This window comes from Carassius auratus, chromosome 22 (assembly GCF_003368295.1).
Source record: "Carassius auratus strain Wakin chromosome 22, ASM336829v1, whole genome shotgun sequence".
Lineage (NCBI taxonomy): Eukaryota > Metazoa > Chordata > Actinopteri > Cypriniformes > Cyprinidae > Carassius > Carassius auratus.
This window is the reverse complement of record NC_039264.1, coordinates 4,705,709-4,733,611: the sequence shown is the minus strand read 5'-3', so window position 1 is coordinate 4,733,611 and position 27,903 is coordinate 4,705,709. Positions and strand designations below refer to the sequence as shown.

Sequence of the window (27,903 nt, the reverse complement as noted above, 5' to 3'; positions counted from 1 at the left end):
AACGATTGCGCAGATGCATCACGCAAAGTACACTTCTCTGCAAAGGTTTGGCAGAAGATGTTAGCCTTTGCACTGGCACTGATGTAGGTGGTACCCCGGTGTTCAATGACAGGGATGTCTGTGAAACCACTTCTGCCTGAAAGTGAATTTACTATGCCCCACCATTTTTTTTAGCTTAGTGAGTTATCTGCAAGATCATTCCTCAATTTGGTGTAATACTCCCTTTTTGCCCTCTTTTCAGCTTGATTGAAAGCTGCTCTTGCCTTGAGGAACTTCCGTTTCATAGCCGGGTCATCGGAGGTCCGTATGTTGTGATAAAGCTTTCTTTTTCTCATGGCTAATCTTCTGCACTCTGTGTTGAACCAGGCTTTATCCCGGGCTTTTTGGTGATGGTCTTGTTGGGAATATATAATGCCATGGCATCTCACAGTATAGAGGTAAAGTTTGTGCAGATGATTTCAGGATCTTCGTCCTTGAGAATGCTGGGCCAGTTAATATTAGTAAGGTAACCTCTCATTTCCCAGAATTGAGCCTTGTCATATCTTTATACTGTTCTCTTGTATGGCTTATCTCTGAAGACTGGGATTTGTAGCTGTATTAGAACTGGGTTGCGGTCAGAGGATCCCATTTGTGCTATGGTGGTAGTGGTTGCTGGTGTGTCAGAGAGAACTAGATCTAGAATATTATCTCCTCTAGTTGGTTCCCTGACAATCTGATCTAGCCCCAGACAGTTGGCGAGTTGTAAGGCTCGCCGTCCAGCAGTGTCTGTTATATTACTGCCCAGCCACTCGTGGTGGTGTACATTGAAGTCGCCTATGAGCATTACAGACTGTGCTCTATATTCGTCCATCACTGAGAATGTGAACTTGTCAAGGTAGTCCAAGATTTCACAGGAGGCACTTGGGGGGCGGTATATAGCACCTATCAGGAGTGTCCTGGTTTTCAGAGCAACAGTGAACCACATGAGCTCAAAGTCATCAGGATCTCTAGCTGGATTATGATAGATGGATATTCCTTCTAGACAGTATACTGCTATACCACCACCGTTTTTTCCAGTGCGGTCTCTGCGACAGTTGAGCGAGTAGCCAGGGATCTGGATGGAATCATCCCCGTCTGGAATGGTGGAGTCAAGGAAGGTTTCAACTATGATGACTATGGAGGGTTTCTTCACTGAGCAACAGTTGGCAAGATCCCCAATATTGGACCGTAGTCCTCTGATGTTCACTTCAAGGATAGTCAGTTCGGATTCGCTAATTCGTTGTTGTGGTCCGTGCAGTGGTCGGCATTGGGTAATCCGATTGTTTCAAGGCTTTCTTTCTAGTTCTGTAGCAGAGGTTTGTCGGCACAGGGGGAGCTAACCCCTGTGCCCATTGGTACACACCTGAGCAGTGCGGCAGGGATCAGTGCATACATGGCCTGATCCGAAAGCATCATGCGTAAGCAGAGGACTCATAACGGATCGGGCCCCAGGAGGAGCCACTTGGCCAGGGACGGGGTGATCGCACTATTAGCGATCCCTACTACCCCATAATGAATTGTGATATGAATTTTAGCTCATATCGCCCACCCCTACTCTGGATAGTTTTATTTAACTGATGTCTGTGTTGATGCAACAGTAATTCTGCTCATTATGAGAGGAACTCCAGGTTCAGACGTGTGTGTGTGTGTGTATGTGATCACTGATCCTCTCCTGACACACATCACATGTTTGTGGTCTTTCATAGATCTGCTGTAGAAGATCTACAGTGTTGTGAATCTGAGCTTGATGGAAATCAATGTACAGTGCATTCAGTAACATCAAAACAATCAGGATAATATCATACTGAATATTTTTCATGAGCGATGTCCACAATAACACAATCATAAATGTTTATTGAGACACCAAACTACTAAACACCAGCACATCTAGTGACCCAAAATGTCTGATTAACCTGTAACTTTTAACACAACTTAACTGTACAGACATTTATCATCAAAACAACAGCAGCTGCAGCATCTGATCTTTCATCTTTGATCATTTTGAACATTTTTGATGCAACAAATTGTATACCTTACTAAATTAGTCAAATAATATAATTCGCATGCTTATTTATTTGGCATTATTTCATCAGGTCTCACCTCAGTGTGTTGAGTTGACAGTTTGGATCCTGTAGTAAATCACTGAGCTCCTTCACTCCTGACAGTCCAGGATCATTTCCTGTGAGATACAGCTCTATCAGGTGTGAAGGGTTTGATCTCAGAGCTGAAGACAGAGCTTTATAACCTTCTTCACTGATACTGCAGTCTGAAAGTCTATTAGAAAAGATAAAAATGTTATTCTTCCTTATAACACAGATTGTCACACAAGTACATGTTCTAGAATGAAGAAAATAAAGATGCACTACGGGGATTTTGAACTGAATGGACTCTTTTCACAGTAAAGCTGGGTAAAGTTATATATTGGTGGACGTAAACTACAACAAATGCAATTTTACATTTTTGCAGTTTTAATTTTCCACAATTATAACCTACAGTTGGAATCAAAATTACTCAACCCTCAGAGATTGAAGCAAAAATGTCAAAGTCAACAGAGATCTTGCAAAAGCTATAGAGAAGCTATAGAGAATAAATAATTACTTTAGAAAGTTTAAGACTATATGAAGATTTCCAAGACATTAAAAGTTCCTAGAGTCCTCAGCCTTATTCCTTAGATTAAAGTGTGTTGTACCAGAAAACCTTTGAAGAAAAACCACAATATCATAAAATGTTCAATCAGAGCAACTGAGAAAAACCTGCAATGTACAGCCAAAGACTTGCAAGATGACCCGATGAAAGGAGGAAAACCATTTCAATGCAGTGTGTAAGAAGAATATTAGACAAGTATAGCCTTCATGTTGAGACATCTTGCAGAATACCACTCTTGATCAAGAAGAACAAAAGGCCAACTTGAACTTGCTAAAATTCATTTTTGTAGACCTGTGGAGCTCTGGAAGAATGTTTTATGGAGTGATGTGACCAAACTGGAACCTTTTGGACCCATGGATCAGCGGTATGTCTGGTGCAAAAAAGACAAAGCTCATAAGCAGAGGAACACCATCTCCATTTACATTTACATTGAATCATTCAACAGACGCATTAATGCCAAAGCCTGGAGAGAACAAGAGCTTGGACCAAGAAGTTGGGTGGCTTGCTCTGACAGGAAAGGGTCTAATCCTCCTAGGTTTCTCGCTGTCCTGGAAAGAGTTATGGTTGATGAACCCAGCTGTATAGAGAAGTTGTGATGAAACGATGGGTTATGGGGTTGCTTTACTGTAGCAGGAAGTGGAAACCATGACATTATGAAGGACATCATGGATTCTTTTGAAGTATTCAGGCCATATTTGACAAGAATTGTGATGCCTTTGGTGCAAAGACTGAAGCTGATTATCAATGGACTTTCCTGCAGGACAGTTATCAGTCATAGAATGTAGATCAGTGGCCTGTTTCAGTCTCCAATTAGAATTTCATCATGATTCATCAATGTTCTGTTCTCAGAATCACTCAAAAGTGTATTAACAAACTTTTCTCTAAATACTTGTCTTGCAGATCACAGGGGGTTGACATTTTTGATTGCAACTGTATATAACCTTCTTCAGTGATACTGCAGTCTGAAAGTCTTCAGAAAGACTAAATAAATAAATAAATTACAAAAACATTTATTACACCATTAGGGATATTAACATTTCCCATCACTTCCAAAAATCAATCTGTTTGTCAAATATTTTATAAATGTATCTACACCAACACACCAATTTCACATTACTGACCCATTCCTTGTGACACAGCACCCTGATTACAGAGCAGCTGGAGCCTTACATTGATTCATGTTTAGATTAACCAAATTCAAACCTGAGTATCTGTAGTGTCTGTGAATTTCTCAGCAGAACTGGGAGATTTCTGTCACTCCAGTGTCTCCTATTTGATTCCTGCTCAGATCCAGCTCTCTGAGGTTTGAATTAAACGCTGATGCCAGAGCAGCACAACCTTCATCTGTAATACTGATGCAGTTTAACCTGTAGAAGAGAGAACACAACTAATTAAGATACACATACAATTACAGAAATTGCTTTAGCTACTACTTTTATCTGCCAATATTAGATTTGAATGATAATCACACTGTAAAATAATTATTTAATTTGATTATTAATTTTTGCATTTGCAATTCCTCAGGCTTTATTTTGGTGGAAAACTCAACAGTGACCTTTAAGTTTCTGTGTTTAGTTCACAACAGGCTTATAAACACTTTGTTGTACAAATCTGGTAAAATCTGCCCAAAAATGTTGGAAATTACATGAACGTTAAACTAAGTATACCTTTCATATTCACGTAATAAGCTCAAAATAACTCACTCACAGGCATTTTTTATTTTTTACATTTAACTGTCATTCAGAACTTCTACTAGCCAGAACAAAAATATCAGAAATAAAACAGATTACTAAAAACACATCTTAGATTCAAATATATTTCATATTAAATCTGATTCTTAATTATTGAATGCTTTTCAGTTTTACGACTGTTTGGAGACACATAAAACAATTCTCCATAACTTATAAAACAGCATTTATTTAGTTTTTATTTCCAAATATAGCTCAGTCCAAAATGAATATTTTCAAATTTATGAAACTGTGGTTGGTCACTAAAGTCTGGGTAATTAATGGGATAACTTTTAAAATACTTACTTCAGCTTTTCCAGTCTACACTGTACATTTTCAAACAGAGTCAAGATGATCTTCATTCCTGGGTTTCCTAGTTTATTCTCACTCAGATCCAGCTCTGTCAGATTTGAAGGGTTTGAATTTAGAGCTGCAGCCAGAACATGACAACCTCCTTCTGTGATACAGTTGTTTTTCAGACTGCATACAGAGAAAACACTTCAGTTTTAACCTGAATATTTACCAGTATGTTTTAAATGACAGTTGACAAATACTAGTGATGATGATGATGATGATGATGATGGCAATCGCATTACAAAAGTCACATAAAATGGGGTCATATAATGCTACAGGCACTCTTACAAGTTGTTTGAACTGAAATGTGTTGCCAGTGTGTGTACACAACCACCCTATAATGATAAAAATCCCCCAAGTGGTTTTTCTGTAATATCTTTAAATGTTTTCCCCTTTCTCAAATCAAGCACTCTGACCGTGTGACGTCACACGGTCGGAGGCCCCTCCCATGATTGTTTGATTGACAGCAGCGTTTCAGCACGGACTGGACTTGTCTTACCTCAGACCCGCCCTGAGTGAGCCGTCATCAGCCCGAGATGCAAACGAGCATGATTCCTAAGTGATTGAGGTGATTTGTTGTTGGATGTTATAATGAACATAGCAGTAGTCACTTACTCCCGACATCTGAGCGACTGAAATCGCAGAGGATTAACTTATGGTTGGAGAAATGAAAGAAATGCGCCCTTGATCTAATTGCATTTATGTTCGCACGAATCCTTCATGATCCAGCCTCCAGCACTGAGTATAATGTATTTAAATGATTCATTGAAAATCACCTTTCCTAATAGTGTGCTAATTAGCAAGTTTCACAATGAATGTGGCTAATGCAAACAGTCTCACAGAGAGCGATCATAAGAAAGGGGCAGAGTCAGCAGAGCTCATTAGCATTAAAGGAGAATCCCACAAACCAGCCTGTTTTGAAAAGAGCTGTTTTGACAGGGTAAAAAAGGTGTTTTTTATACTAACATTGAGAAATTTTAAAGAAACTATGTTACAGACTTTTCATTAAGGCTCTAAAGAATCATTAGCCTGACTACGTCAGACTTCCTACTTCCGCTCAATTTCATTTCGCTTCTGTACTCAGTCTGATACAGCGTCAGAGCTTTCTGTTTGCCACCGGTCTGGAAACAGCCGGGCCAATCAACGAACAGAGGGCGGGCTGAGAGCCGTGACGTAGATGCACAGATTAACTTCGCATAATCTGCAAAAGTCGTTTACAGCCATGTTCACTCCGGTATTTCGCTCGCATCATCATGTGTTTACAACAGGTTTACAGTGTAAGTTCAATCATAGATTTGAGTTCGATGCATGATGTCTGTGCTTCGATGCGGCTGTACAGGCGCATAACATACGTCTTAACTAAACGTATCTGATTGGCTTACGGGTAACCAATGATTTTAAACTTCAGACAAGCGCCCCCTAGCGAGAGAGAAAACACTTCTCTATTATGCCATTCCAGACTCTGTCTACGAAGCAAAGTGAAGTAGCAGAGTCTGGTATTACCAGGCTAAAGAATCATATCATCTTGTGGAAAATGGGAATTATATGACCCCTTTAAAATTGCTCTATACCGAAATGAAAAGCTTAATTTACCATCTTGAAATAAAGCTTCATGTCTGTAATGTTTTTTTTTTTGCATTATTGACACACCGTTTTCCTAATTAATGTTGTTCTGTTTGCTTTGACGCAATGTATTTTGTTTAAAGCGCTATATAAATAAAGGTGACTTGACTTAATGTCTGTATTCAGTTATTTCTCTGAATAAATTATGATGTGTATATTTTTAATGTCCTGATTGAGCAACATCTATTTCAGAGTCTCCAAGATCACGCATAAGTTTAATAGCATTAGCTACTGTTTCCATGTAAAATGTTGTATGCTACTATACAAATAAAAACACTATAACAGAATTATATAAACAATGAATAACTGATCAAGGCGAATAAAGGTATACGTGTATACGAAGCATAAATATTTCTTCAGATTTCAGAATGAGCACTTTGTCATTTGTCATATGTTAAGGTCATGTACATCTGATGTTTATCATGTTCATGATGTTCGCTACTGTAATAAACGTAGCTTTTTAATAAGTAGGGGAAATTCCCTTGAGTGTTTGTATTGTAAGGATGTACACGGATACTTCAGATTTAAAAACGCTGACTTGATATATGATGTTTTCTCGTTAAAATCATACAATTTCCTATTAATTCAATAGAATATTTACACACACTAGGGATTACTAATATGGCGGTGTGGTGGCTTCACATTCATGATGTCATGATCAATCTAGTTCTCTATTCTAGATCAGTGATATACAGTGTTGTGAATCTGAGCTTGATGGAAATTAATGTACAGTGGATTCAGTGACATTTAAACAATCAGGATAATAAATCACACTGAATATGTTTTTCATGAGAAATGTCCACAATAACACAATCATAAGTGTTAACTATCGAGGCACTAAACTACTGAACACCAGCACATCTAGTGACACAAAATGTCTGATTAACCTGTAACTTTTAACACAACTAAACTGTGCTGACATTTATCAGCAAAACAACAGCAGGTGCAGCATCTCATCTTCAATGTTTGATCATTTTGAACATTTTTGATGCAACAAATTGTATACCTTACTAAATTAGTCAAATAATATAATCCACGTGTATAACTTTTTTAGCATTATTTCATCAGGTCTCACCTCAGTGTCTTGAGCTGACAGTTTGGATCCAGTAGTAAATCACTGAGCTGCTTCACTCCTGATTCTCCAGGATCATTTCCTGTGAGATCCAGCTCTATCAGGTGTGAAGGGTTTGATCTCAGAGCTGAAGACAGAGCTTTATAACCTTCTTCACTGATACTGCAGTCTGAAAGTCTATTAGAAAACATGTTATTCTTCCTTATAACACAGATTGTCACACAAGTACATGTTCTAGAATGAAGAAAATAAAAAGATGCACTACAGGATTTTTGACCTGAATGGACTCTTTTCACAGTAAAGCTGGTAAAGTTATATACTGGTGAACTCAAACTACAACAAATGCTATTTTTAATTTTTGCAGTTGTCATTTTCCACAATTATAACCTACAGTTTCAATCAAAATTACTCAACCCCTCAGAGACTGCAGTATTTTAGAAATACAAGCTTTTCTGAAGATCCAGGATAAACAGTTTGCTGACTTTAAAAGTCATATATTAAAAGTCATAATGTCAATATATAATCTTATATAATGTATTATTTTGGAGTTATAAGATTTTAATAACAGAGCTATGTCACAATTATTCAACCCTTATTCAACATTGCCGTTTTACTTGGCAGTCTTAAGCCTCCAGGTTTTCATCCAAAATTTCTTAAATTGTGTTCCAAAGGCAAACAAAGCTTTTACGTTTTTGGAACGACATGGGGGTAGATTTTCATTTTGGAGTGGAGTATCTCGTATCTCTTATTTGCATGGTGGGGAAAAAAAACACAATTATGTCTTTAGAAACTCTAAAAAAACAGAATTAGCTTGAGCTGTTACACATACACAGAGTTAACCCATGCATGTGCTGAAGTTCAGTAGCAAAAATGGAAGAAGTCAACAGAGATCGCACAACGCTACAGAGAAGTTATAGAGAATAAATAACTTTATTACTTTAGAAAGTCTGTAAAGGCTGTAAGAAGATTTCCAAGACATTAAAACCTCTCAGCCGTATTTCTTAACTAAAAGTGTGTTGTACCAAAAAAACTTTTTAGGGTGTTGAAGAAAAACCACAATATCATAAAATGTTAAATCAGAGCAACTGAGAAAAACCTGCAATGTAAAGCCAAAAACTTGCAAGATGACCCGATGAAAGAAGGAAAACCATTTCAATGCAGTGTGTAAGATGAACACTAGACAAGTACGGCCTTCATGTTGAGACATCTTGCAGAATACCACTCTTGATCAAGAAGAACAAAAGACTGACTTGAACTTGCTAAAATTCATTTGTGTAGACCTGTGGAGCTCTGGAAGAATGTTTTATGGAGTGATGTGACCAAACTGGAACTTTTTAGACCCATGGATCAGCGGTATGTCTGCTGCAAAAAAGTCAAATCTCATAAGCAGTAGAACACCATCTCCATCGTCAAACTTGATGGTGGATCAGTCCTGTTATGGTGTTGCTTTACTGCAGCAGGAAGTGGAAACCATGACTGTATGAAGGACATCATGGATAATTTGAATAATCAGGCCATTTTGACAAGAATAGTGATGCCTTTAGTGCAAAGATTGAAGCTGATGATCAATGGACTTTCCTGCAGGACAGTCATACCAAAGTACACATCCAAATCTTCTTCTGCTTGGTTCAGGGATCAGTCATAGAATGTACTTGAGTGGCTTGTTCAGTCTCCAGGCTTAATTCTCCTTTCAATCAAAAGATTATCAGTGATCTGGAAGCTTTTTCATGTGAGGAATGGACCAAGACTGTAGTAGAGAGATGACAGAAGCTTCTTAGCACTTACAAGCAGCGTTTATTGCTGGACTTTTTGGGGGGTTGAATAATTCTTAACATGAATGTTTAGAGCCAATTAGAATTTCATTATGATTCATCAATGTTCCATTCTCAGAATCACTCAAAAGTGTATTAACAAACTTTCTTTAACACTTTACTGATACCTTTGTTAAATTGTTTTCATAAAATTATGTTCTCCATAGCAAAATGTCTTGCAGGTCAAGTGGGTTGAATTATATTGGCTGAATTATATTGATTGCAACTGTATTATAACCTTCTTCAGTGATAGACCAAACTAATGAACAAATGAATGAATGACTGAATGAATAAATAAATAAATACATAAAAACATTACACCAATATACAATATATTAACATTTCCCATAACTTCCAAAAATCCATCTGTTTGTCAATATTTTATAAACGTATCTACACCAACACACCAATTTCACATTACTGACCCATTCCTTGTGACACAGCACCAGTTTACAGACCAGCTGGAGCTTTACCTTGATTAACCAAATTCAGACCTGAGTATCTGTAGTGTCTGTGAATTTCTCAACAGACTGGAGATTTCTGTCACTCCAGAGTCTCCTATTTGATTCCTGCTCAGATCCAGCTCTCTGAGGTTTGAATTAAATGGGATACACTTTTAAAATACTTACTTCAGCTTTTCCAGTCTACACTGTACATTTTCAAACAGAGTCAAGATGATCTTCATTCCTGGGTTTCCTAGTTTATTCTCACTCAGATCCAGCTCTGTCAGATTTGAAGGGTTTGAATTTAGAGCTGCAGCCAGAACATGACAACCTCCTTCTGTGATACAGTTGTTCTTCAGACTGCATAAAGAGAAAACACTTCAGTTTTAATCCGAATATTTACCAGTATGTTTTAGCTGACATTTGACAAATACTGGTGATTATGATGATGATGGCAACTAATTCAGTCAGCGATCTCTTATACAAGAGGTTGTATAAGAGATACAAGACACAAAAAACAACCAGCAGCAAGAATTTAAAAATGTCCTTGTAACATTAAAATAATATACATCAATATGTAGAGTTAACAGTGTTTTTCCTGCAGTAGAACAGCGATCTGATTCACTCGTGCAGAACATGGAGATCCAGTGATCTCTGTCTACTCATCGTGCCTAGATCTAAACTTAAAAAACGAGGTTCATGGTCATTTGCATTCAGAAATGCCTCCAATTAACCATACATGGTGACAACACCTCCCTTTATAAATCATGTGAATGTATAATGTCCTCACCAAAATCATGGAAAAAGAAAGCAGTACTGACTGAGAAGACATTCTGTGCGCTCAGTAAACAGATCAGCGCGCTTTTTTTAAACATGCTCTCAGTACAGTGCATGGTTTGCCTAATCTTTTAGCATAGCCAGATCAGTCATGACACTATAGCAATATTTCAAATGACTTCCCAGCTACTTATTATTTTTGTCTTGTTTTTAGATAAATTAATCATGATGCATTTACTACATAAGCAAAAATATATTTAGTCTTGTTTCCTGGGGGGAAATATCTTATCTAACTTGAACTATTAATTTATAAATTTAGTATTTGGGGACACAGGAAACACACAGTAGCACTTTCTTTTTGTAGTATTGCCATTCTAGCACTAGATTATCTGCTTAAAACATGCTCAGAGTCCTGCTTATATTTACACACATTCCTATGTTAAAGTACCAGTTGGTAGATCCCACTTTTTGCATGAGACTGTTATTACACACGCATTACACACACACATCTGTGTGTATGCACTATAGGGCACTGGAAGTTAGAGTTCATGCTGGAATTTAAGCCTGTAAACTTCACTGAGCTGAAGCAGTCTTGTCCTCAATTCTGTGGCAAATTATCTAGGTCCATGTTAACAGATGGATCTAAATTTGAACAAAACACTAATGATTGTCACAAAACTTACCTCAGTATCTCTAGTTTGCAATTTATATCCTTAAATCCAGTGCAGAGCAGCTTCACTCCTGAATCCTGCAGATTATTATAGTTCATGTTCAGCTCTTTCAGATTGGTATCTGATCCAAGAACTGAAGCCAGAGCTGGACAGCTTTTGTCAGTTAAGCCACAATCATTTAGCCTAAAAGATAAATAAAATCAAATCACAAGGTTCGATACATGAAATACATTTGTTAAATAAAAAAAAAATACATTTATACCAATTATTTTTAGATTAACAGAAAATACACTGCATATATATTAGAATTTTATTGATTCAAATTTCCTACATAAAACAAACTAGCATGCTTTAATAAAACTTAATGAAATATGTAAATTAATAATAGGCTTATATCATTAATGGCAATGAGTTATATATTTAAAAGTGGTGCTCTATCTTGATGAGTTTCTTGAGGTGGAGATGTGGAGGTTAATAATTTATGCATTGAGGTTATGCAAGAGTATATCTTCTTTAAAGCAGTAGTTTAAGAAGTTGAACTGCATATAGTGTTGAGTTTTTTTTTCTGATGAGGTCAGCTGGGTCACCTTCTGTTTGCAGTAAGTTAGTAAAATAAAGATGATGGGATCGCAGAAAGTTATCAGAAGGAGATGTGTAGCACTGCGTGAGGCAAATGGTGGTCACACCAGATACTGACTGGTTTTCGGACACCCCCATACAGCCCCCCGAATGGGAACGAGCTATGTGTGAACAAAAGCCAGAACTAATGCTGTAAAGGGTGTGTCGTAGTGATGATACACGCTATCACGTGACTCTTTTACCAGTTGTTTTGAAGGCAGATCAACGTCCGTGAAAATAAATAATGCAGAGGTGTAAAAAGTACAAGTACTCAGTGAAAATTGTACTAAATTAAAAGTACAAGTATCTGGTCAAAATCATACTTGAGTAAAAGTAAAAAAGTACAACTTTTAAATTGTACTCAAGTATTAAGAAAGTAGAAGTACTTTTTTTTCTGAAAGACAATACAGAAGAATGGTTAAAGGGAGAGAACGCAAAAAATGCAATGGCACAGGTATATTTAGTACAACAACATATATTACATTATATTTCAACAACAACAATTAAAATGAAACCCAGCAAAACACCAAAAAAAAATACAGGGAAAGGGATTCAAAGGAAACTCCATTTCCACCCTCATGCCATCCTATATGACTTTCATTTATATGACGCCAAATCAATGCCAATAATAACCGAGCATACAACTGATGCTTGCGCGCGCAGTAAATCACTTCCGCAAGAGGAAAACTAAATCGGACTCGAGAGCCCGCGAGCTCATTTCAAATTCTCTCACGCGCATGACATGTACTCTGCGCACAATTCAAGCCCTTGCACCATGGTCATTCCCCATATCCTCGCGCTCGATCTTCTCACCTCTGCTCGCGCAAACAATTGTATCTTTGTCAGTCGTGGGGCGGGGCTTGCTGTTTTAGTTGTTATCTCAAATGTCATTGGTTATTCCCCTTTTCCTGAAGTCAGTATTGGATGCCTGTTAGAAGATTATTAATAATTCACTTGACTTGACACATGACTTCATCAGTGGACCAGATACATGCGAGTTATCATTTCATTGTTTTATTTATTTTTGTCTTTATTTAATGTCATTTAATGCATTGTTCATAGAGTAGATCTTTTCTAGATACTTGATTAACTGGAAGTCTTCTGATTGCTAGTGATTGCAGTCTTGTGATAAGAGATACACACATGAACCCTTTTTACAGACTGTAATGATGCACACACACACATGTACAGTAAATAAAAAAGCATTTGAATTTTCTTTTATTTTTTTCTGAAATGTATTGCATTTTTTTTTCTTTAAATCAGGGTCAAGGGAGACCAAGGACTGGAGGATGTACAGATCGCCAGGTTCATGTTTTCTTCAAGAGGCACGGACCAACATAGTTTCATATCTGGTAAAAGTGTCCATAATCAAAGGTAAAGTACAGTTGTCTGAAATTTCATTTAGTCCTAAATTTAGTAACTTTAGTTATCTGTAGGTAGCTTTTAATGTCACTTTTATGTAACAAAATATCTTACAATTATTAATAAATAACTGATCTGTTTTTAAACCCGTTTTTAATAGGATTGACTGCATTTGGTGTGATGTCAGAATCAAGGACTCAGACATGCTGACTTATTGAGGACCTGTTTAGTGTACAGTACACTTTTCTCTCAAGCATCCAGGCAGACTTGGACACATTTGGAGAAGCCTGGACTCTTCATGCACTCTCCTCAGAAGGCAGTCGAAGCTCAGAGCAGCTGTGGCACATTGGACTGATACACACAAATGTGCTAATCTGAGAGATATGAGGTATGGAGACCCTGCTTTCTTTACTCTGTCTCCACACTGCTGTTCATACATACTGTATGTCCAAGTGAATTTTTAACTATGTATTTAACTGCTAAATCATTAAGATATTGAAGAGCTAAATTTAGATGTTGACATAGCAGCTTCTCATGATGCCTGGGAAGATGTATATTTACATTTAGTCATTTAGCAGACACTTATCCAAAGTGGCAATGGAAGAAATTAAAATCAACAAAAGAGCAATAATACATAAGTGCTATAACAAGTCACAGTTAGGCTGACGCAGTGCACAGCAAGTTTAAAAAATATATATTATATAATAAAAAGAAAACAAGAACAAGCTAGTGTTAGAGGCCTTTTTTGCATTGTGTTAATTCTATAATAAATATAAAAAAAATAGCAAGCATCAGCTGTATGCTCGGTTATCATTGGCATTGATTTGACGCCATACATTTATCAGATGAACACAAACTAAGAGTTAAAAAAACTAAATTCTCTTTATATAATGCAAGTGTTTGGGACATTCAAAAACTATACACAAAGAGAATTTGACAGTAACTCATGCAACCCGTTAATGAATCACTGTCTTCTTAAAGGGGGGCTGAAATGCTATTTCATGCATACTGAGTTTTTTACACTGTTAAAGAGTTGGATTCCCATGCTAAACATGGACAAAGTTTCAAAAATTAAGTTGTACGTTTGAAGGAGTATTTTTGGAACAAAACTTAATTTTCCGGTTTGTCACAAGTTTCGGAAAGTTTTTTCCGAGTATGGGTCTGTGTGACGTTAGATGGAGCGGAATTTCCTTATATGGGTCCTAAGGGCACTTCTGCCGGAAGAGCGCGCGCTCCCGTAGAGCAGAGCACTGAGAGCACAACAGATTTCACTGATCAGAGCGAGAGCGTCGCGAAATGTCACAAAAGAAGTGTGTTTTTGGTTGCCAGGGCAAGACAACCCTGCACAGATTACCAAAAAAAAAAAAAAACCAGCATTAAGGGACCAGTGGATGGAGTTTATTTTTACAGAGCATCAACGGAGTTGTGCAAGTGTTTTTGTTTGTTCCCTGCATTTCGAAGATGCTTGTTTTACAAACAAGGCCCAGTTTGACGCCGGATTTGCACATCGTTTATTTCTTAAGGATAATGCAGTCCCAACGAAAAAGGGTCACGATCGTGTGTTGGAACCGCAGGCGGTGAGTAAAACTGCTTCAAATATCTCTGTGTTGTTAACTTAGCTATCGGCGCGTAAGCACATCAAGTAAACAACATGCGATGTTGCCATCAAACTGCACTTTCCACATGTAAAGCTTAAAAAAAAAAAAAAAAAAAAAAAAAGACGACAAAGTGGAACTTAGTCATTTTCCAAAACCGCTAAGCAAATATATACAGTTTCAATACATACTACATAGAGACGTCGTTGCTGATGCTGCTCTTGTTAAATTTCAGCCTCTGGATCTGATTCTGGATCATAAATAAACGGCTGAATCTGACTGTTAGCCATGGTTTGTTTTGGATGATGTTTTTTTCCTCACGGTAATGTCACAGCTTCCAAATGCACTCAACGCAAAAGCTTACTCGCGCTCGTGATTCTTTAGCTCCGCCCACACGTCACGCCTCCAGCCGGTTTTGTTTTTCCGGGAAAAATCAGTACAGTCTATCTTTCTCTTATGAATATAATAAAACGAAAGACTTTTTGGAGTTATGAAGGATGCAGTACTACTCTATAGGTACTCAAGATTAACAGGATATTGAGTGAAAACGAGCATTTCACCCCCCCCCCCTTTAAGTGAAATGATAGCAATATTTTAATCATCGTCATGTTCACTTTGTGTGGTTTCATTTTTGGGTGAACTATCCCTTTGAAGAGCAAGATGTGATGGAGAGGCTAGAAATATATTCCAGACAGAATACAAGAATTTGTTGAATTAATGAGGAGAGTATTAGAATTAAAACATACAATGTTAATGTTTTTAAAGGCCTCTTTATTTGTGTTGTCTATTCAACGTCACTGTCTAAAAGGACAAGTAATCACTAAACAAACAAAACTTACATCAATAAACATGAATTACAATTAATTTAGCATATAATATATATTTAAACACTTTTTTTGGAGATGTGTAACATTGAATAAAAAACAATCCCACGAAAATATTGTATTTAGATTATCCTCACTGATTTTATTTGCACTGAAATTTGTGCATTCAGCTAATATATTACATAGCTAATGGCTCTATCAAAACAGAACAAATAATGAATACACTTTTTTGGGCAGGAAAATGCAACTTTGCTACCTTAATATGCTTCCTCAGATTTGGTGGTGAACATTTGAAGCCAGACATTTACCTGATGAAAGTCATAAGTGTTTGATGCATGAAAACAATGATCATTAGTTCTCATGTCAGGCACAGACGTTTGAGCTTCTGTTTACCATATTTAATGTGCATAAGATCAAATAAAAATATAATGTACTTTTCAAGATGCAATTAAATTGTAAGGAGTAAAAAGTCCTGTTTTTCTTCAAAAATGTAATCAAGTAAAAGTACAAGTAGTCAGTTTAAATTGTAGTCGAGTAAAGTACAGATCCCCCCAAATAATACTTAAGTACAGTAAACAAGTCAAATTACTCAAGCATATTACACCTCTGAAAATGTGTGCAAATTGTAATGAAGTAGAGATCAGTTAGTTCCTCACTTTCTACTCTGACTTAAGATGGTGAAAAATCTCAGCTTCAAAGTTAACATGCCTAGCGTTTTCGACTCATACATTAAACGTCACATCCTGATGTCACATGATTTTATGGGACCTTTACGGGATGTGTGTGAACGCACGCACATATTCCAGGTATTCACTGGCAGTGGCAAAGGGGCAAAATCTAGTGACCCGGGAACAATTGCTGGGAGGCATTACCCGTGTATTTTCTGGAATCGCAGTGTGAAGGGGGCTTAAGGCAAACCTGTCCAATAATCACGCTGTCTAATCAGCATCTAGATATGCCACAACAGTGTGATGAATGCATTATCTCAGCAAAGGAGAAGTGCTCACTAACACAGATTAAGACAGATTTGTGAACAATATTTGTGAGAAATTTGTGTACACAGAAAAAGATTTAGATCTCGGAGTTCAGCTCATGACAAATGGGGGCAAAAACAAAAGTGTTGCGTTTATAATTTTGTTCAGTTTATAAAATAAATTTTTGTTCAAACCAATCAGAGTGTCATCTCCCATTCCCTTAAAAAGCGAGATGCGCTCGCACCATGGCGGGTCACTATTCACATGGCGGAATTTGTTGTCGGAAAAGCTGAACACTTCTCAAGTGAAGAAACTGATCTGCTCATGCGTGAAGTTAAAGCGTGCGAGCAGATCATCTACGGGACAAGCAGGAATCCACCAAAGCTCCGCGCAATGAGTCAGTTTATATATATATATATATATATATATATATATATATATATATATATATATATATATATATATATATATACACATACATATATATACACACACATATATATATATACACATACACATACATGTGTGTGTGTATTGGCACAATTGTTCAATTAATTTGCCAATTTCATTCATCATTATAAGTAGCAATAGGCTGAATAGCAAATAGGTAGCCTAATTCTAATACACTCAATGACGATCCATCATTAAATTTTTTATATTTATGTAGCCTACACAATATTATTTTCACTGTAATCCTTTTGTTTTTAATATTTGGCATATTTGTGTGATTCGCATCCATGTGTGTAATAAGCAAAGTCAATGCACACTGTGTGGCGCTGGACGGTAAAATGCGAACAGCGCCGGACTGAAACTAGCAAACACACTTGCACTGCGCCTTGCGTCGCATTGTGCCGGGTGTATGATAGGGACCTATAAGTCACTCAGTGACCTAGGACTGAAATACATTGCAGATATTTTCACTGAAAATATACCTAACAGACCACTGAGATCATTAGGATCAAGTTAGTTAGAAATACCAAGAGTTCACACAAAACAAGGGGAGTCCGCCTCTAGCTTCTATGCTGCTCGCAGTTGGAATCAGCTTCCAGAAGAGATCAGATGTGCTAAAACACTAGTCACATTTGAATCTAGACTTAAAACTCATCTTTTTAGCAGTGCATTTATTGAATGAGCACTGTGCAATGTCTGAACTGATTGCACTATATTTTACATATTAAGTGAATTTTATGTAAAATGATTTTCTATTCCTAACTGTTTTAAATTAATTTTAAATGAGTCCATTTTTAAATCATTTTCAAAGTTTTAAAATTGCTTGTTTTATTATTTTTCTTCATGATTATTTTACTTTATTTTAATGTAAAGCACTTTGAATTACCATTGTGTAAGAAATTTGTTATATAAATAAACTCGCCTTGCAAATCACTTTATTTTATTTGTATCTAATAAAAATCTTTTATTTATATCTCCATTGTATTTATCTGTGCTGTTGTTTGTAGTTAGAATATTCTTATTTTCGTTACTTTTGTTTGAAAGTATAGTTTTTTCATAAACATAGCGAACTGTACCGAAACCGTTATCATAAAATCATGATACAAACCGAACAGTGAAAAAGTTGAACCGTTTCACCCGTAGTGTCAATGTAGATTAATGCAATTTTAAGATGAGAACAAAACATGACAAAATATATTAAATAACTTACAGAGCTCTTTTGCAGGATTTGATGACTGCTGATAATCTAATGAGACACTCGTCTGATTTCTTGAATTTCTGAAGCTCAAACTCCTCCAGCTCCTCGTCTGATGTCAACAACACAAAGACCAAAGCAGACCACTGGGCAGGTGAAAGATCAGCAGATGAGAGACTTCCTTTGCTAAGGTGGGTCTGAATGTCTTCCACCAGAGTTTGGTCGTTCAGTTCATTCAGACAGTAGAACAGATTGATGGATCTCTCTGGAGACAGATTCGACTCTAATTTCTGCTTGATGTACTGAACTATTTCCTTTTTGCTCTGCTCATTGTCTTCTTCATGTGTCAAAAGACCCTGTAAGAGTCTCTGATTGGACTGGAGTGACAAACCAAGGAGGAAGCGAAGAAAAAGATCCAGGTGTCCATTATCACTCTCTAGTGCCTTGTCCACTGCAGTCTTGAGCAAATCAATCATGGTTTCACTTTTATTTTCCTGTTCTGTAGAGTCTTGATCAAACACATATTTCTTGTTGATGTCTAGAAACAGATGTGCATAAAGGGCTGCAATAAACTCTTGAATGCTCAAGTGAACGAAGCAGTACATGGTACCAAGAAGGATCCCTGTTTCCTCCTTAAAGATCTGGGTACACATGCCTGAGTACACTGATGCCTTATAGACATCAATACCACAGGCTTCCAGATCTGTGTCATAGAAGATCACATTGTTTCTTTCCAGCTGATCAAATGCCAGTTTCCCCAGTGAAAAGATGGCATCTTTATCCCAGGAAACATCTGGTGTATGTTCTCCATCATACTTTCGTCTGCTCTGCTGGATCTGAAATCGGAGGAAGTGTGTGTACATTTGTGTCAGAGTCTTAGGAGTGTCTTCAGTATTTGACTCCTGCAGTGTTTTGAAGACATCATCAGCCTGATTGTTTTTCACAACATTATTTCTTTTCTCCTCTAAAATGTTCTGGAGAACAGTGGCTGAAATCCAGCAGAAGACTGGGATGTGGCACATGATAAAGAGACTCTTTGATTGTTTAACATGATCAATGATTTCTTTGGCCTGATTCTGATCCGTGAATCTTTTTCTGAAGTACTCCTCCTTTTGTGCATCATTGAATCCTCGTATCTCTGTCAGCCGGTCGATACAGTCAGGAGGAATCTTACTGGCAGCTGCTGGTCTGCTGGTGATCCAGATGAGAGCAGAAGGAAGCAAATTTCCCTTGATGAGGTTCGTCAGGAGAACATCCAGAGAGGCTGGTGATGATACATCAGACCACATCTCATTATCCTTAAAGTTTACAGGAAGTCGACATTCGTCCAATCCATCAAGAATGAACAAGACTTTGAATTGATTTCTTCTTGTAAGGTTCAGTCCTTTTGTCTCTGGGAAAAACTGAGTTATAAGATCCATCAAACTTAGTTTTTCTTGCCCCTTTAAGTTCATCTCTCTAAATGGAAGAGGAAATATGAAGCTGATATCTTGATTTTCTTTTCCTTCGGCCCAATCCAGAACAAACTTCTGCACAGAGACTGATTTTCCGATGCCAGCAACTCCTTTTGTCAGTACAGTTCTGATCTGCTTGTCTTGTTCAGGTGCTTCAAACAAATGTTTGCACTCAACCTGTATCTCCTGTGATTCACGTCTGGAAGTAACTTCAATCTGTCTCACCTCATGTTCAGTATTGACCTGTTCACTACAACCCTGAGTGATATAGAGATCTGTGTAGATGTTCTTCAGAAGTGTAGAGTCTCCTTGCTTTGCAATTCCTTCAGACACACATTGATACTTCTTCTTTAGGCTACACTTTAGCTGATGAATGAAGACCAGCTCGTCTAAACAGAAACAAAAACACAGATATTGTTTAATCATATTTTCTCTCTACATTTATAAGTAACAGTCTGACAGATGATTATGAGTCTCTTACTTTCTAGAGTATCAGCAGCTTCATCTTGCTTCATCTCTCTCAGGAAGTAGAGCGTGAGATCAAGAGCTGCTTCTTTCATACTGCATCTGTTCTCATTAAAGTCCTTCACAAAGTACTGCATGTCTTCTTTTTGTAATATTTTCTTAAACATGTCCAGTTCATTTTTCAGAAATGTGATTATTTTCTTCTCAAGATCCTATGAACAAAGAAGAAAAACAGAGGCAAAAGAACAAAATTAAACCAAATTCACATTCATTTGGTCCAAATTATATAATATTTATAGAAGAAACATTGTCCAATAACCAATTTATTTGTTGTAAGTATAATCATTAATTAAATATTTTTTCACCTGGAAGATTCCTAGGAGTTTGTCTGTGAAATTCTTGCGGTTCCTGTTAATCTGGGAGTCTGAGTCTAATGTCTCATAATGCAGACTGTTAAAATGGAGAATAAAATTAAATGTGGTTAAGGTAATATATTAGACAAATCTCTTGCTACTGTTTTTTTTTTAATCAAACACAAAGAGCAAGCATCAGCTGTTAATGCTGCAGTTATAAGTACAAATCTAAGTTTTTCTTTTCTTCAAATAACAGAAAGAAACAGTTCTTCAGTCTTGTTTGAAATGGTTTGGTGATGGAAAAGGGTGGTGATGGTGCAGTGGATAAGACACATGCCTTTGGTGTGAGAGACCCGGGTTCGAATCCACTGTGAGACACCAATGTGTCCCTGAGCAAGACCCTTAACCCCTAGTTGCTCCAGAGGCATGCGACCTCTGACATATATAGCAATTGTAAGTCGCTTTGGATAAAAGCGTCAGCTAAATGAATAAATGTTAATGGTAATTAAACAGATGGAAGTACATATTCATGTCTCTATGGTGAATTTATTCCTCGTTGTTGTTGCTTGTGTAACTGTATTACTGGAAAGAAGCTCCAGACAGACTTCAATGAAAAGGAAAGCAGATATTGTTCTGGGATATACGGTTTTATTCAGTTAATTTCCATCACAGATACCCAAGTGCAGAAATTAGCTAGTGCCATAATACAAACCACATGAAATACCTTTCAGTAGCTGATGGTGTTTCTTCACTGAATCTCATTGGTTCATGTTTTGAGCAGTCACTCTTCACAGACACAGAGCTGGACACATGTGAGCCTGATCTTACACTGAAGACACAAAGAACAGAGAGAGAGAGAGAGAGAGAGAGAGAGAGAAAGAGAGGGGAAGAATATTTTACTACAGCAGATTCTTCAGTCTCATTTGAAAAGGTATAATGTTGTAAATGGTCATTTCTGTAGATAGATGGACACATTCATGTTTGATTGTCACATTCATTATTGAATTTATGCTCTCTAGTGTCTGTCTGTGTAACTGTATTACTGGAAAGAAGCTCTAGACACAGTTCAGTGAAGAAAGAAGCAGAAACTCTGTGATTTATTGTATTATTTACTTATTTTCTATCACAGATACCCCAGTGGAGAAATTAGCTAATGCTATGTTGTAACAAACCAAATGAAATACCTTTCAGTAGCTGATGGGGTTTCTTCACTGAACTTCATTGGTTCATGTTTTGAGCAGTCACTCTTCACAGACACAGAGCTGGACACATGTGAGTCTGATCTTACACTGATGACACAAAGAACAGAGAGGGAGAGCTTTTTAAAGCATTAATACAATCAATTTCATAAATTCTTAAAAGAAACTACAATATATACTGCAATGTAAAAGAGAAAAGTATAAGTCCCTTTCCATCAGAGTAGAGTCCAAGCTCTCTTCTGTCACATCAGTATCATCCTCATCTAACACAAGCTTCATTTCTACCATTGTCCCATATTCAGCTTCATTCTCCTCCGTCGTCTCACTTTCCTCGTTTATATCTTCTCTAGCAATATTAGCACTGACAAGACCATGTAAACCTGTCATCTAAAGCAAATGACAGTGATTTACAGTCAAGTGGGATCTTTTTGATTTGGGACACTACTGTATCATGTCTTAATCTCTACAAGCAAGAGTTCATCTTTACTGAAAGCTGGAACACATCTCTTCTGACTTTATATCTACAGATTACATTTAATGAGGTTTTTGCTACAAATTCATTTCATCAGTCAAGTGTAACCATTTTTGGCCAAATTGTGGACCCTTACAAACAGACACAATGAACTTGAGAGATTAAAGACAGATTAAAGTGAAGAAACTGAATTCAAACAATATCTTTCCGGAGCCAAAGAATAAACAATGTGCTGACTGCTATACATAATATTTATTGCTGTAGTATTAGTAGATGTTTTATTAATGCGATGATGTCCATGATCACAGACAGACTTGTTATATGAGGGAAAGAATCAAATCACTCAGATTCCTTCTGTTTGTTTGGGGATTATCTAAACGTAATATTATATTCATAGGCCTAACCATAATATATCGAGCCATTCAATGCTATGGAGCAAAGAGCACTCCTCTATAGTTATTAAAAAACTATTACTCATTTTAGTTAATTTAACACTTAGAGCAAAAGATACAGATTGCAATGATTTACTTTTTCTATGTGAAATGTGCAACCTGAAACAAACATGTAAAACATTTTAATTCTGGGGTTGTACAGGATTTAAACCTGTTTTTGTTCTGTTTTTAACCCGAGACAGTCTTACCTCTGTTTGTGTGAGAGACTCATCTTTCCTCTCTTCTCTGACAGACTGCAGATGAACAGCTCAACACTGAGATCTTTGTGTCTCTGAAGACGATCAGATGTTCATCATGACCTGGACATGACAATGAGATCAAGATCATGAGAGTTCAGAGGAACAAATGATGAAGAAAATAACTAGTGCTGAATCTCTGAGTTATCAAGCAGTAAACATACAAATAAAATATGCTACAAATATACTGCCATGTAATAATCTCTTCAGATCACTCACAACACACGTCTTTATTTACACGAACATTACTATCGGATCATTAAGAAGTTTAAAAGAAGATTTGTTTTGCTCGTGTTTATTGAGCGGTCTATCCAGAAGAACGGGTTTGATCTGATCACAGAAATACTTTCGGTTTCGCGACTTAAAATAGAAAAAGGAGGAAATAAAATAACTCTTTTATAATTATTCTGACTTCTAGTCTATACTTTAACAGATATTTTTTACAGACTTGTTAAAATGCTTTAACACGCGTCGATCGTCTTTAAACAGTTTGTTTTATTAATATCTTTCTGCTTCTCTGTGTTTTGTTTCTTCGGCGACAGACAGGTATAAGTTATAACTGAACAAATCACGCTTCATCCAGCTCTGAAACGCGTTCATCATTCTCCTAAATAAGTGTATTGGTGAAAGTATTCAGACTTACTTGCAGTAGTTCAGACGATCTTGTGCTGCAGGAACAGAATCCAGAAGTCTTTCCAACACTTCCGGTTTGTGATCGCTGTTAAACACCTGTGCGATCTTCACGATTGATGTTTGTCACCTGACACGACTGGATTAAGTGTTCATGATTGTTACTGGTAAAATGAAGATAACTATAAGAGACCAGATATACACTGAAGACAGTTTTTCAAGCACTTTACCCAATGAATGACTTTATGTACTGAACTGTAGACTTCTGTCTCCTCACAGCAGAGCTCCAGATCAGCTGTATGTCATGTGTGTTAACTGAGAGCTGTTCTGAGGAGCATCACTTTACTGACAGCTACAACACAGTGTGAACGCAGCATATGATCTTGAGGATCTGACAACAGCATCCTCTAACTGACTTGATCATGTCTTTATGGATCTGTTTCTTCCTCTGTTAGGATGCAGCTGACAGGACAGACTCCAGTAAGAGTCCTCAGTGTTGATCAAGTCCACATCTAACACATCTAGAGCAGGAATCATCTGAAGAAACCTCTGTAATGATGAACCGACCCATCTCAGGCCTTCTGTGTCCATTTGTAACACTGATTTATGTCCTGCTCCTGGACTAAGTGTTTGAAAAGCACTTTATATTTTATTCAGCAGGTAATGCTCAACCTCAGAAAAGAGGAGTTAGCTCCTAAAATTCAGTTCTGCCATATTGTGAACTCAGAGAGGAATAAAACCATATAGTTTTGATGCTGTTTGATTTGATTCTGAGATAAACTGATAGTTTTACATGTTTTAAGAGGAAATGTTTTCAGATGAAAAAATCATGGTTTTGTTGTGTTTTTAATTTTAACATTTGGAATTAATTAAAATAAAACAGAAAATTGCATGAATGTTCCTTTTTTGTTTGCTTTTTTCCTTAATTTTCTAGTTTAACAAATTGGAAAAATAAAGCAACTGATACAGATTTAACTTAGAAATAACACTGACAAATGTTTTATTCATTCAATTAAAAACAAAAATTTGTGTAATGGTTCACATCTATATTTTTTAAACTTGAGCCAATGAAAAATAAATAACTTGTCAAAAACAATATTTTCTAAAACTAAAACAATACATTTTAAAATAAGACATTTTGTTTTGATTAAATCTATATTTTTGTTGTTTGGATCAAAAACAGAATTTAAATGAATTGTATTTCTTCTAAAAGAAAAATATACTTAGTGCCAGGTTTTATAAAACAGTTTTCATAGACATAGAAAATATTGTCTAGGACAAGTTATTTATTTTTTCATTGGCTCAAATTAAAAATATAGATATGAATCATCACCCTACAATGTTTAATTAGATGAATGAAACATTTGTTGTTCAGTGAATGATAAAACAGACACAGATGTGTTCTCTAGTGTCTCTCAGAACTAATAAGGCGAGCTATATTAGAGTTCAGTAATATGAAGACTGTTTTGAGGCTGTTTTGTGAGACTCTCCTGGTTCTTTACTGCTGCTCATGAACACATGAAAGGTCTGACAGACACCAGTCCTCACAACCAGCAGTGTCTCAGCTCTATACAGTATGTCCATCAAACTTCACCCATTCCTGAAGATGTCTGTGTACACCGGACTATGTGGATATTTCTGGAAACTTACTGTTCTGTGTAACTCTGCTTAGATCATTTCCACACACACACACGACAAACCTGAAATCACACAGCAGTTCACCACAACCAGATATGACCAGATTTGACCTCTTCATGCAGTGACATCTATAGGACGTTTCCTATCAGATGTCAAATAGACGTTTAGTAGATGTCCTTAAGATATTTATGATTTATAACATATGTAAAATTGACATCTTAAAGATGTCCGTCAGATGTTTGTACTAGGGTGACCATATTTTGATCACCAAAAACCAGGACACTCTGCCCAGCAATGAGAAACTCAAATGATACTTGAAGTTAACTTAAAGATGACTAATAATTTCAATACATGTATAGTATGCATCCTCTGTGTGGAGAGAAAACTGTTATATTACAAAATATCTATAACCAAAGACACAAATTCAGATGGGCTTCTCAGAGGTTCAACATGTTTTATTAGGACAAGTTTCAAAAATAATAATAATAGATCTCACTAAAGTCATTCTCAAAAACCTTCTTAATCACTATGGGTGGCTTTTAAAGTGAGAGTAAGAATGTCTTTAAAGCTGGAAACATCTGCAGCATCCTCTCAATGCCTGGGAACAATGACAGCCACCTTGTCTTGCTGTGAGAAAGCATCCTCCTGTACTCAATGTCAACTAAATCACATACTCTTCAGGTTCTCAGTGCACACAGTGTAAATGTGGAAGTACTGGTAGATTTAAACATGATATTCTCAAGGTCAACATCTATTGTGTCTGCCCCCTGATGAACACAATTATTCAACCCACACCAATCAGTCTTGTTCTGCAGAAACCTCTTCACATTTGCAAACACATTGTTTCTCCCTTCATCATGTCGGATTCCACCAAAATTTGTGTTGCAATTGTCTCCAGTAAATGCAATGTTTTTATTTAATGTTTACGTGCTCACGCATCACGTGGGAAGAGGGGAGAATGAGGAAGAAGAGCGGAGAGAGGAGAGAAATTGTGTATGATGTTAGTGGAAGAAAAAAGGATGTTCTTGGAGAAACCTCAGTCCTGCAACGAAGAGTGTGTGAGTGAGTGAGATCGTGAATGTGGACCCACAGAAGTGAGTTTAGTTACTGAATCTAGGGATTATTTCATTGGGGAAATCTAAAAGTGTAAGGTTTGGTTATTGAGTTGTACATTTGTACATCTTCCTATTTAATTCCCTAAAGTGCATTTAACATTTGTGAAAATAGAAGATTTTATTTATTTCACATTGTTACTTCTCTTAAAGGATTTGATTTGACATTGTAAAAGTTTGTTTCAGTTTATTTATTTTTCTCTTATTGCTTTACCGATTTCATTTTGTTATTTAAATATATGAACAAAGCCTCGTAAAACCAGTATTTGATTCTATAGTCTTTATTGCTGCTGAAACAGACGAAAACAGATTATACTTGACAGGTAAAGTTAAACATAGCATTGAAATAAATACTTACCCAGGCCCCAGCTTTAACATAGCAGGTATTGTTTCTGGGGTTACAATCATTTGCAATGGTTTTTCTGCTGTCTCATTAGGTCTGTCTTTCACCTCAATTCATTTTGTTTGCACACCGCCCTTCTTAGTACTGGATTATGATCGGGAATATTTTCACTGCTCCGTGGTTATTCCCGTCTGTACAAATCCCACAATACTGGATTTCTTTCAGTGCTTCATGTGTGACTTCAAGAGAGTGGGAAGATAAAACACCATTCACTGTGCAGAGTGTAAATGTTTTGTAAATGTTTTGTATCATTGTGCGGGAATTAATTTTGTATCGAGTAAAGCTGTTCTGAGCTCGGACAAGTTTGTGTGTGTCTCGGTCTGAGCTGATAAACCCAGCACGGTTTAGTTTCACTTTCGTTTCGTTTCATTACCGTTTGTTGTTTCTCAGATGTAACAGAAATGGAAGAGTTTATGAGTCAAGATAACTCACAGAAATGATCAGTCTGGAGCCCTGCTGAAGAGAACATGCACATGTTACAGCTGTCAGGAGGTTAATGTCAGGTTTATAATCATTTCTCATTACATGTTTCAGGCGTACATTTCTTGTGAGGGTCACCAGAGCGCAAGAATGACTTTTTATTGCTGCATCATGTGTTTTTTGGTTATGTTATGATGAGATCACACTACTGTATGTCCATGCCAGACATTACGTGTAGATCACAGATCAGTCCTGAACAATCATCACACACAGAAAATGAACAACAAATATGTGTATGACTGCACACGAGCATCGAGTGCTGCAGACTGAAAAGTGCTTCTTTTTAAAAGCTTTATGAACATAGTTAACATCGGCTCCTCAGTCTCGGGTGACATCTATGGCTCAGTTCTGGTTCAGATGATACCAATCCTAAATGATGAATTCAGATGACGAAGCCTGCTCCAGTGTGTTTCTGCAGCTGTGGCTCATGGCAGGTTGTGTTGTGTGTGTGTGGAGAAAGCTCTGTTGAGGTTAGGGTTAGTTTGTGTTGTAGCAGTCATCTTTGGTGACCTGCAGCTGACCCCTGTCTCTGTTTTTGTGTTGTAGCAGTCATCTTTGGTGACCTGCAGCTGACCCCTGTCTCTGTTTTTGTGTTGTAGCAGTCATCTTTGGTGACCTGCAGCTGACCCCTGTCTCTGTTTTTGTGTTGTAGCAATCATCTTTGGTGACCTGCAGCTGACCCCGTCTCTGTTTTTGTGTTGTAGCGGTCATCTTTGGTGACCTGCAGCTGACCCCGTCTCTGTTTTTGTGTTGTAGCGGTCATCTTTGGTGACCTGCAGCTGACCCCTGTCTCTGTTTTTGTGTTGTAGAGGTCATCTTTGGTGACCTGCAGCTGACCCCTGTCTCTGT

The 27,903-nt window shown here is 37.1% G+C and overlaps 1 protein-coding gene across 1 annotated transcript in view; it reads right to left on the bottom strand.

Moving 5' to 3' along the window:
- Positions 1–23,556, bottom strand: part of LOC113039455 (protein NLRC3-like) — a 98,495-nt gene extending 74,939 nt beyond the window's left edge. Inside the window, exons 1-2 of the mRNA XM_026197341.1 lie at positions 23,435–23,556; positions 22,744–22,854 (exon numbers count right to left, since the gene is read on the bottom strand). Coding sequence (XP_026053126.1) covers positions 22,744–22,766 — 23 coding nt within the window. The 5' untranslated portion in view covers positions 22,767–22,854; positions 23,435–23,556. The remainder of the gene's footprint in view (positions 1–22,743; positions 22,855–23,434) is intronic.
- Positions 23,557–27,903: the final 4,347 nt, after the last annotated feature.